The sequence below is a fragment of the Balaenoptera borealis genome, assembly GCF_965194805.1.
Source record: "Balaenoptera borealis genome assembly, chromosome: 8".
NCBI classification, from domain to species: domain Eukaryota; kingdom Metazoa; phylum Chordata; class Mammalia; order Artiodactyla; family Balaenopteridae; genus Balaenoptera; species Balaenoptera borealis.
The window spans coordinates 9,306,353-9,318,551 of NC_138865.1; the positions used below are offsets into that span (position 1 = coordinate 9,306,353).

Sequence of the window (12,199 nt, forward strand, 5' to 3'; positions counted from 1 at the left end):
GCACGTCCCTGCTCAGAGACTAAAGACAAGGGGCTTCCCATCATCCATCCTGGCCAGTCGAAAAGTTTACCACTGGTCACAAGAGTGACTGAGAGGCAATTCTGAAATCAGCACAAATCCACCACCACCAGTGGAAAAAAAATTCAGAATATGTATCCCATAGATAAAACATATTATGTTTTTGCTAGCTTCTCTGTGTCACCATTGGTCACACGATGGTCACATAAAAAAACCACCTTTTTGGTCTTTGTTTTCAGGCATTAACCACACTCTCCCCCAATATCCACAAAACATTACTGAGTGTCTGATGCAGGCAGGCAGGACCCTTTGTGAAGCGCTCCAGAGTACAGGATAAAATAAGTATCAAACACGGTCCAGCCCCACCCTTTGAGGAGTGAAACACGGCTCCCCACTCTGGACAGACATCCCTCCGGGGAGCTCACACTCAGATGGGGAGATAATGTCATCAAACACAAGTCTGTGTGCCCGACGCACAATGAGGCCAGACGATACCAAAACGTCAGAGTTTGGAGCAGAGAAAGGTTTACTGCAGGGCCATGCAAGGAGACAGGCGGCCCATGCTTTAGAAACCCCGAACTCCCGGAACGCTTTCGGCAAAGCCCTTTTATAGGAAAGGTGAGGGAGGCGCGTGGTTAGCTGTTGCAAACTTCTTGGTGTCAGATCCTTTGTTCCTGAGGTTGGGTCACGTCAGGTCACAACATTCCTGTAAACCTTCACCAAAACAAATGTTATTCTCTGCCCTGACAAGAGAGGGCAAGGTCCCAAGGCCCAACTTCCGCCCTCCAAGGCCCAGGCCCTGGCTAAGAGGAGGGGGTCCCTGCGCGGGCCGGTTACCCTGCCCGGGAGCGTTCGCCCAGCACCCAGTCTGGGTCCTCCTGCCAGTGCCCAGGCCAGGCTAAAGAGGCAGATCTCAGCTGGCGTCGCCCTCAGGGCCAGGTCCCCAGACCCTGCCCAGCCGTCATCACTGAGGAGGCAAGGCGCCCAGGATCCAGCCGGCCCTCAGGCTTTGCATTTAAACTGGAGAAAATCATTTGTGTAGGATCAACGTAATACCTCTTGTAGCAAATACCCATCAGGTGAATTCCCAGCTCACAACAACTGCCCTTCTTTGAGAATAGCCCCACCACAGAGGTGGACCTGAAGTAATGCCGTGCAATGTCCTTGCAACTTAACCCTGACCTCTGGCCACCTCCTAGGGGTAGACAACTGATCTCAGCTGGACCAATTTTTGAAACTTGAACAGAGAGACTGAAGCTGGCTGAAGCGGTTACCTGGATGGCAGTGTCCGTATACTCCAGTGGCTGAGGCCTCCGTGGGCTGCCACCCATGCAGACAGCCACCCCCGTTAGGTGGCAGAGGTGGGGACGGGGGAGAGGCTCGCTGCTGCCTCAAGGCCTGGGCCCGGCCAGCAGGCAGCCGTGGCGAGGGCTCTGGGGCTCTGCGGGACATAGCCCTCAGCCTGTCCCCGAGCCCCCAGCTCACCCGCCAGCCCCGAGGCGGGAGGGCCTGGAGGGCTCCGGGGAAACGGCCACGATCGGCCTCTCACTGCACTGTCTGCCTTGAGGACCACTGGCAGGCCGACTGTTGGCGGAGCGGGACCTCTAACTGATGCGCTAAAGGGCTCATGATAACGGCTGCACACCCACCCCGCCCCTACTACAATACGACAGAGATTTAATAACTTGGGTAGCAAAAAAGCACCTCAGTAGCAACGCAAGATCTGATAGAAGGATTCATAAAATAGTTCAAAATTATTTGTCTAGTAGAGAAGAAAGGGATTGCTTAGGTTGGAGAGGAAAAGGATGGGTTTATAACAGAAATGGAATTCAAGCAGGGCAAGTTTTGAGGAAGAGCAGGATAAGGATATATGGAAAACACAATATTTTACCCAAGCAGGCATTTAATAAACATTTAATGAATGACTAAATGAAAAGATTAGAGTGTGGAACCCACTTGGGTAAAATCACATGAACGTTTCCAGAGGCAAAACACTGAAGCACATGCTAGCCAGAAGATGGGGTTCTATAGGGGCACAGTAGGAAAAAAGGCTGGGAAGGTAACGGTCAGATGGTGGGAGATATGGAATACCCTTATCCCAGGGACTTCAGGGAAGTACTGAGGATTCTGAAACAGAGGGTAAAATAAAGAGCTTTAGACAGGATGCAAAGAGGAGAGATAATAGCTCTGTGTCCTACAATTTAGAAGTTAATCACACACTGGTGAAAATTTTTCTAAAAGGAAATTTGTTTTCTATGATTTTCTTTTAAAAGTCTATGTACATCACTCAAAATAAAAGAAATACACATAATGCCTTCTACATAATAGTGGAAGGAATTTGTCCCCAAGGATCTTTTCTTTGTATAAATGATGCCACCACAATTGACACTTCAATAAAAATGAATATTTATGAAATGTAAAATGATTTGGATTAACTTATTCCAATTTCACCCTCTAAATTTAGATTTTTAAATCAGGCCAAAATGTGGATTTTGATTACAAAAGCAAGTTGGGGAAGAAAAACAGAACTTGACATGAAAAAGAGAGCAAAATTTAAAAAGGAAAAAAAAGAACTTGAAATAGGGATGAAAAAAGATGATAGAAAGGTGGTCAATTAGACTAAAAACAGCAGAAAGAGATCATCTTCAAAGTGGAGTTACTTAATTCAATAATGCAGTCACATTATAAGAACCAAAAGTTAAAAAAAAAGCACGGAGTCAAATCTCCCAGCTGTGTCTCCCCTCCACCATCAGCTCACTGCATTGCCCTCTCCGTGGCCATTACTTTCTTATCTATCCTTCCAAAGTTTCTTTGTGCATAAATATTATTACTTTCCTCCCTGTTCACACAAAAGTTAACATATAACACTGTTCTGACCTTGCATTTTTCACCTAACACTATATCTTGGCAATCTCTCCATACCCATTCATATAGATATTCCATGTTCTTTTTTACAGCTGCATATTTCATTGTGAGGACGAACCATAATTTATTTAACTAGCCCCTATTGATGGGCGTTTGGGTTGTTTCCAGTCTTTGACTACTGCAAGCAAAGCTGCAGTGAATAACCTGGTACAGTCATCATTTGGCACGAATGCAAGTATATCTGTAGGATAAATTCCCAGGAATTGAATTCCTCGGTCAAAAGGTATACGCATTTAAATTTTTGACAGATATGGCCAAATTGCCTTCCATAAGAGTTGAGCCAATTTACATTCTTGCCAGCTATGTACAAGAGTGTCTTCTTCCTTAAGGATTTACCAACAAAGTATATCATCAAATTTCTGGATTTTTGCCAGTCTGAAGAATGAAAAATGGTACTTGCATTCTCATTATGAATGAAGCTGAGCATCTTTTTATATGTTTAAGAGCCAATTATACTTCCTTTTCTGTAAACTGCTCATAACCTTTGTCTATTTTTCTAATGGATGTTGGTGTTTTCTTATTATCTTCTAGAAGCTTCTTATATATTAGGGAGATTAGTCCTTCACCTACGATATGAGTTGCAAATATTTACCCCAGTTTGTCTTTTGAATTTGCTTGCGGTAATTTTTGCCTGCAGAAGATTTTTATTTTGTTGTGATCTAATTTATCAGTTTTTTAAGTCTTCTGATTTTCAAGTCATGGTTAGAAAGGCTTTCCTTTCTAAAGGAATTCTCCCTTGCTCATCCTTAAATTATTTCATTTTGTACATTTAACTAAATGAAAAAACAGTACATATAGTAGTTAAGATCACAAACCCTAGCGGCAAACTGCCTATATTCATATCCCAGATCCACTACTTATTAGCTATATGACCTTGTATAAGTCACCTAAACTCTATAGGCCTCAGTTTCCACACCTACAAGTGGGGATAATAACAGTTACCACCTCCTCAGGTTGTTGTGAAGATTAAACGTATTAGTAAATGTAAATCAATTACTACAGTGTCCGGCATATAGTAAACACTCAATAAGAGTGAGCTATTATCAACATATATCTTTTGGAACTTTTCCTGGTTTAAGACGTGAAGTACAGATCCAACTTTGGTGGGGGTTTTTTTGGTTTTTTGTTTGTTTGTTTTCCATATGGCTACTCAGCTGTCCCATAACCATTTATTGAATATTCCATCTTTTCCCCACTGATTTGAGAGGTCACCTGTATCATATGCTACATTCTCATACATATTTAAGAATTTCTGATCTTTCTATCGACCTATCTATTCATGGACCAGTCCCACACTGTTTAAATTATTAAGCTTCACTTTTACTATGTGCAAGGGCTAGGTGTCCCTCTTTGTTCTTCTTTTACAGTTACCATTAACTATTCCTGCTTATTTTTCCATATGAATTTTTTAAATTAGTGCATCCTGTTCTAGAATAAAATAAAAATATCATTAGTATTTTTCTTGAAACCATGTTACCTTTATAAATTAACTTAGGGTAGGGTGCAAATAACAACAGACATAAACAGAGGTAATATAGAAAGGTGAAAAGCTGTTAAACAGATTGGAGGTTGGAGTAGAGATGAATTTAACTTTCAAAACAATATTATTAAGTCCCTAAGCTTCTATCTTACAGCCACTGAAAACCCACCAAAGAGGTAACACTGCCCATTTCTTGGGCCAATCAGAACCTTCGGCAACCTGTCAAGGCAGCAGTACCAGGGGTAGAGATAGGAAAGGCCACAATCTAAAATTTAAGTATTTGTGGGGGTGGAAGTTACAACAGCTGAACAAAAAGGACATGTGCCTTATAGGCTTGGCCCTACACCAAAAAAAACAGTTCACTGGTCCAGATACAGCAATGTATGCATGGCTATATAAAAAGGCAGAAGAGCCTGGACAAGCACCAAGTCCTGAGGTTTTGCAGTCAGAGTTATTAGATGGATAGAAAAAGAAATCGTTGGCTTGTTTCTGTCATGTTAATCTTTTACCAAAAGTGTCATTTATATACTAAAGAATTGAGTGGGAAGACTTTGGTTAAGATAAAGGAGAACTAAATTGTGGTCAGTTTTAACCTTGAACCAGTTTGGAAATCTGATCAGGAGTTTTTGGTTTGTTTGTTTTTAGATGTCTAGGAGGACATACCACAGACACTGTAGCGTGTAAAGAGGAAGTTTCATACAAGTTGGGAAAGTTCAGCGTTGAGAAGTATTGCCTTTAAATATCCATTTATGAATCCTTGTTTGTTAAAAGAGAATTCTCTTTCAAGATAAAGTTTAGATAATGGGGTTATGTAATTTAGAGACAGAGTTAAAGATAATCGGGATTTTTTTTTTTTTCAAAACTCATTCTCTGAATTTGAGTCAAAAATAAGCTTTTTAAGGCTATCAATGAGTTGGGAGTGAAGTGATGTGGGGCACAGGAAATAGAACTGCTAATGTAGGTGAATGAGAAACAGGTCACACAGCACCAGTTCCTAAACTGCCTCAAATCCAAAAACCTCTACCTTCTCCATTCTCATACTGAGTATTGTGTATGATACACAGACCCTCAGAACGACCTCCTCCTATATATACTCAACAATTCTTTAAGGAAAAGAAAGATGGAAGAATCCCTAGAAAACTGTAAATGCAGGATTTATCTTGGCATCGAGCCATATGTAAAAGATTAATCACCGCTTAATCCTCCAACACCTCTAAGGCAGCCGTTTACAAACTACCGAGTGCATTAGTATCACCGGAAGGGCGTATTTAAAAGATATCATTGGGACTACACTATGAGAAGCAATGCACCAAGGTAATACTTCTCAAAGTATGGTCCTCAGGTTGGTGGACACGTGCTATCTGCGACCTTCTAAGGGGCTGGGACATAAATTAGAGTTATGCTTTCGAAACTTTTAGGGTAGTTTCTAGCATTCCATTTTTATCATATTTTATTATATTCTCCAGAAGTATTGGTATGAGATTAGAAAATTATTTTTAAGTTTGGGAAGCACAGCTCTTCTGCGTGGCTGACACACACAGGCGAACCCGGGAGCACAGGGCCAGGGGCAGCTCCTGCCAACTGGGGGAAACCGGGCAGTCCTGGAGGATAATGGTAGCCTAAGGATAATTCCTACAACCAGAACAGTGAAGTGAGAAACAATTTCAAAACTTTAGTATTCATCGTTCTGTACCATTCCATTGCTTCCAGTGACAACACAACACCGCAGCACCGATGCAAGTGGCCAGCATCCCAGCGGCCGGTGCCAAAAAGAAAGGGGATGCACACCGTGGGAAAGGGCGAAAATTGGGTCAGTGCTTTTCCCGCCCCAAGTTTGAAGCCGCCGGGGTATTTGCACTGTAGGTGGATTACACCACCGTAGTAGGTCCAGTCAACGCGTTTCGCGTTGTTTTAGCTGGTAAGAACCCAAACAAAGAAAGAGTAGCTAACCCTGGCCCCCTCCCCTGCCAGCGCTCTCCGCGCCTGCGCAGAACCCCGGCTGCCGACCCTCCCGAAGCTGGCCCCCGGCTCCCTTCCGGCGGCCAGAGGATGCGCGTGCATAGCGGCGACGACCGCGCCCTCGGTGCGTGCCCGCGTCCTTACCCGCTACGGCGATCGCCTCCTTCCGGCCCGGCAGGGCCGCCTGAGGGCTGACGATGTTGGAGGCGGAGTTACCCATTCTCCGGACGGAGAAGAGGCTCTGGAAGAGCTGGTGGGCCGTCCTGGTGGCGGCGAGCATGGGCGGGTGGCTGGCCTAGGGGCCGCCGGGCGGACCGGCGCGGTCGGGAGCCGAGGCGCCGCTGCGGAGTGGGCGGCCGGCGCGGGGCGGCGGGAGCCGGGTGCACTGGCCGGCGGGCGGGCGGGTCAGCGGGGGCACGTGCGCGGCCGGCTGTGCTGCCCCCGCACCGGAATCGAGTGATTACCTCAGCCTCGGGCCGGGCGGGCCCGGACCGAGGGCGTGTTCTCGCCCTGGCGTGGGGCCGGGTCCGGGGACGCACCTGCGAGTTTTCCTTGCTCCCCTTCGGTGCAAAGTTCCCGGGCGGAAGACAAGTGTACTAATGGCGGTATAGAGTACGTGAAGCGGCAGGGGCCAAAAAAATAATGCCCGGCTTTTGACTTTAAAGTTCGTTCGCATTTCACAGTCTCCTTAGCAATTGCTCGGTGTGCCCAGTAAACTGTACGACTACCTACCTTACAAACTAGTAACTATATCTGTTTCCACTGGCGCCATTATGATGATAAATTATCAAAAAGATGATTATCCAAAGTGAAAACTAAGCACAATTTTCAAAAAGTTAAGAATAGGGAAGATAATTCAATATAATGTTTTATATATACATATATATATGCACACACACATGGAAATAATATACTGATAAACACAAAGGGGAAAAATAGGAACAAGGCACTGATAACCCATTAACGCAGTTGAGGTGAACTTAAGGGTTCTATTGGATCATTCTTGGCTCTCAAATCATGGGACGTAACATTTGCTCCTGTGACAGATTTTCAACCCCAAAAATAAGGTGGGTGGAGGCAGATGGGTGACTTGGGAGTTGCATATGTGAAATTTTGGTTTTACACGAATGTTCTGCCAAAGTGGGCGGATAGTCTCATGAAGGAAGGAACTTCAGATTAGCACCCAGAGAAATGAGAAGGCTTTGAGCCAGCCTCCCCGGTGGATTTAGTTACCTCTCTATGTTGTTTAGTTACCTCTTTGTGCTCATGTGGTCTGGATTGTAACCTGAGGACAGGAGGATTAGACCTACTGTATTGTAGAATATGGCCAGACAGGTAACATTAAAACCTCGGTCAAAGTGTTTGTTTTGTAATACGGGCTCTGTCTGGGTAGTGTGCCTCGGGTTTTACTTCCGATTTATTTGGTTTTGCTATGAGATTATACGAAGTAGGTTCTACAGGCCTTTCCTGAAAGCTTTACAAGGTGTCCCTTCTAGGTCGTAAGATTGTTCTTCTGTCAAAGGAAATAGTCTGTGTTTTCTTTTTCTGTGTTTTGTGGTTGATTGTATGAAATTAAGAACTGAAGAATTTGGGGACTTCCCCAGCAGTCCAGTGGTTAAGACCCTGCGCTTCCAGTGCACTAGGCGCCGGTTCCATCCCTGGTCGGGGAACTAAGATCCCACGTGACACACACACACACACACACACACACACACACACACACACACAAACCAAAGAATTTTTCATATCAAGGAGAAGTACTTACATAATGTTAAGAAACCACAACAAAGCTACAGTATGTATATGTGTAGTATGTAGTACACATATAATAGTGCATACACCTCCCCTTGCACACCCACTGAAGAAAGACTAGAAAAAATGTTTGCAGTTTTGTTGTTGTTCATGGTAATGGTTGACTGGTTTTCACTTTCTTTAAACTTCTGGTTTGAAATGGTACATATTATTCCAGTGTTCTCAAGTATTCCCATGGCTGTGTTACTTTTATTATAATTTTTTTTTTAATTTTTAAAAGAAAAAATACCTTTTTTCATAAAACAGGGGTTTCTTATCTCATTTACCAGAATAGTTGAGAGAAAAGTTACATTGAGGTTGGTTACTTGGTTGGCTGGTTGGTTGCTTGGTTGCTTGGTTTAGGAGAGAATTAATATTCCTGCCTTCAGTGATGCCATTTTCATCACTAAGGTTTCGTTTTCTTCAGAATCTCCTAAACCTTCTGAGCTTCTCCACACTGAGAGAGTCTTTTTTTGTCCATATTCCCCATTGGGCACGCACTGCTCTGAAGTGTTATTTTTGTGATTATGCTCTGATTTTCCAACAGATTCTAACAATGTATGTTCTTTAGGATGCAGTCTAAGCATCCTCTTTGGTATAACAAAGACCCAAAATACATCAGTTTAAACAAAATAGAAGTTTATTTCTTCTATTATGTAACGATCCAGAAATAGAGCACTGAGCAGGACATTGTCTTTTCTTCACTCTGTCTATACCAACTGGAATGCCTGCCTGATTCTCTCTGGTTTTCCGACCTTATTCTTCACCATTCAATTCACGACTCATCTTGTCTGTGCAACCTTCCCTGATTGCACAAGGAAACAGGGTTATTCATTGAGCCTAGGTTGCCCCATAGCACTCACCACTTGCATCACTCGGGTAGCACATAGCCTGTACTATCTTGTGTTGTTAGTTATCTGAAAAGATATACTAATTATTATGGAGGTTTCAAATACGTCCACAAATTGTTTTTTTTTAATAGATCTTTATTGGAGTATAATTGCTTCACAATACTGTGTTAGTTTCTGCTGTACACCAAAGTGAATCAGCCCTATGCATACATATGTCCCCATATCCCGTCCCTCTTGAGCCTCCCTCCCACCCTCCCTATCCCACCCCTCTAGGTGGTCGCAAAGCACCGAGCTGATTTCCCTGTGCTATGCAGCTGCTTCCCACTAGCTATCTGTTTTACATTTGGTAGTGTATATATGTCCATGCCACTCTCTCACGTCGTCCCAGCTTACCCTTCCCCCTCCCCGTGTCTTCAATCCATTCTCTACGTCTGCATCTTTATTCCTGTCCTGCCACTAGGTTCATCATAACCTTTTTTTGTTTTTAGATTCCATATATATGTGTTAGCATACGGTATTTGTTTTTCACTTTCTGACTTACTTCACTCCGTATGACAAACTCTAGGTCCATCCACCTCACTACAAATAGTTCAGTTTTGTTTCTTTTTATGGTTGAGTAATATTCCATTGTATATCTGTGCCACATCTTCTTTATCCATTCATCTGTCGATGGACACTTAGGTTGCTTCCATGTCCTAGCTATTGTAAATAGTGCTGCAATGAACATTGTGGTATATGTGTCTTTTTGAATTATAGTTTTCTCAGGGTATATGCCCAATAGTGGGATTGCTGGGTCATATGGTAGTTCTATTTTTACTTTTTTAAGGAACCTCCGTACTGTTTTCCATAGTGGCTGTATCAATTTACATTCGTACCAACAGTGCAGGAGGGTTCCCTTTTCACCACACCCTCTCCAGCATTTATTGTTTCAAGATTTTTTGATGATGACCATTCTGACTAGCGTGAGGTGATACCTCATTGTAGTTTTGATGTGCATTTCTCTAATAATTAGTGATGTTGAGCATCTTTTCATGTGCCTCTTGGCCATCTGTATGTTTTCCTTGGTCAAATGTCTATTTAGGTCTTCCACCCATTTTTTAATTGGATTGTTTGTTTTTTTGATATTGAGTTCCATGAGCTGTTTGTATATTTTGGAGATTAGTCCTTTGTCTATTGTTTCATTTGCAAATATTTTCTCCCATTCTGAGGGTTGTCTTTTTGTCTTGTTTATGGCTTCCTTTGCTGTGCAAAAGCTTTTAAGTTTAATTAAGTCCCATTTGTTTATTTTTGTTTTTATTTCCCTTACTCTAGGATGTGGGTCAAAAAAGATCTTGCTGTGGTTTATGTCAAAGAATGTTTTTCCTATGTTTTCCTCTAGGAGTTTTATAGTGTCTGGTCTTACTTTTAGCTCTTTAATCCATTTGGAGTTTATTTTTGTGTATGGTGTTAAGTGGTGTTCTAATTTCATTCTTGTACATGTAGCTGTCCAGTTTTCCTAGCACCACTTATTGAAGAGGCTGTCCTTTCTCTATTGTATGTTCTTGCCTCCCTTGCCATAAATTAGGTGACCATATGTGAGTGGGTTTATCTCTGGGCATTCTCTCCTGTACCATTGATATATATTTCTGTTTTTGTGCAAGTACCATATTGTCTTGATGACTGTAGCTTTGTAATGTAGTCTGAAGTCAGGGAGTCTGATTCCTCCAGTTCTGCTTTTTTCCCTCAAGACTGCTTTGGCTATTCAGGGTCTTTTGTGTCTCCATACAAAATTTAAGATTTTTTGTTCTAGTTCTGTAAAAAATGCCATTGGTAATTTGATAGGGATTGCATTGAATCTGTAGATTGCTTTGGGTAGTATAGTCACTTTCACAATATTGATTCTTCCAATACAAGAACATGGTATATTTCTCCATCTGTTTATGTCATCTTTGATTTCTTTCATCAGTGTTTTATAGTTTTCTGAGTACAAGTCTTTCGCCTCCTTAGGCAGGTTTATTCCTAGGTATTTTATTCTTTTTGTTGCAATGGTAAATGGGATTGTTTCCTTAATTTCTCTTTCTGATTTTTTGTTGTTGGTGTATAGGAATGCCAGAGATTTCTGTACATTAATTTTGTATCCTGCAACCTTACCAAATTCATTGATTAGTTCTAGTCGTTTTCTGGTGGCATATTTAGGATTTTCTATGTATAGTATCATGTCATCTGCAGACAGTGACAGTTTTACTTCTTCTTTTCCAATTTGTATTCCTTTTATTTCTCTGATTGCCATGGCTAGGACTTCCAAAACTATGTTGAGCACCAATCCTGTCTGGCCTCCACTTCTCCTCTCCCCTCTGTCCCCCCATATCCTACCAGTTCACTTGGGGGTTCCTCCCATCTCCTTGGGCGTCAGGGTCCCCCATCAGCAGCCGGCAGGCGCCCTAGTTGCCGGGAGACGCTAACCCGGTTTCTTCCCACACCGCCATCTTGACTCCGCTCTCCCACAAATTCTTTTAAAGGTCCAGTTTCCCTCCCCTGACATTTTCATCGGACTTAGTGTTTGTTTCTATTGAATAAGACAGAAGTGATGGTGTGTGACCTCTGAGACTAAACCATAGAAGGCAAGGCAGCTTCCTTCTTGCTCACTTTTGGATCACTCCCTCTGGGGGAAGCAAGCTGTCACATCATGAAGATTCTCAATCAGCCCAATGGAGAAGCCCACATGGTGAGGAATGGAGGTCTCCTGCCAACGGCCAGGTGAGTAAGCAATCTTAGAAGCAGATTCTCCAGACCCAGTAAAGCTTTCAGGTGTTATCTTGTCTGCAACCTTATAAGAGGCTCTGAGCCAGAGCCACCCAGCTAATCTGCCTCCAGATTCCTGACCCACAGAAACCACTAGACAAAAAAATTCTTGTTGTTTCTTTTAAAGTGTTTTTAAAATTCATGGTGAGATAAGGAGACTATATTCTTGAAAACAGGGCTTATCAGAGTTGAAAGGATTTTCTTGGAACTCCCACAACTGATTTTACATAATAAGAACCAAAGCTAGAGGACTGGCCTTAAAATAAACCCTAGACTAGAAAGGGTAAAGGCCATGACTTAAGAGATGAGAAAGAAGATCAAACAACTTTATCTTATTCTCCCACCCTGGGATGAATTTGGGGATGGACTCTTAGAAACCTCCAAATGGACTGGG

General features: G+C 42.8%; 1 protein-coding gene across 7 annotated transcripts in view; it reads right to left on the reverse strand.

Moving 5' to 3' along the window:
* The window catches only part of MSRA (methionine sulfoxide reductase A), a 380,733-nt gene extending 373,738 nt beyond the window's left edge, over window positions 1–6,995 (reverse strand). For 3 of the 7 annotated variants that reach the window (XM_082402905.1, XM_082402904.1, XM_082402906.1), the window contains exon 1: window positions 6,527–6,991. In XM_082402905.1, the coding sequence (XP_082259031.1) occupies window positions 6,527–6,662 (136 nt within the window). In that variant the 5' untranslated portion in view covers window positions 6,663–6,991. Of the gene's footprint in view, window positions 1–6,526 lie in introns of all 7 variants that reach the window. The other 4 variants (XM_082402909.1, XM_082402910.1, XM_082402907.1 and 1 more) reach the window with 3 other exon arrangements.
* Between the last annotated feature and the right edge of the window lie 5,204 nt (window positions 6,996–12,199).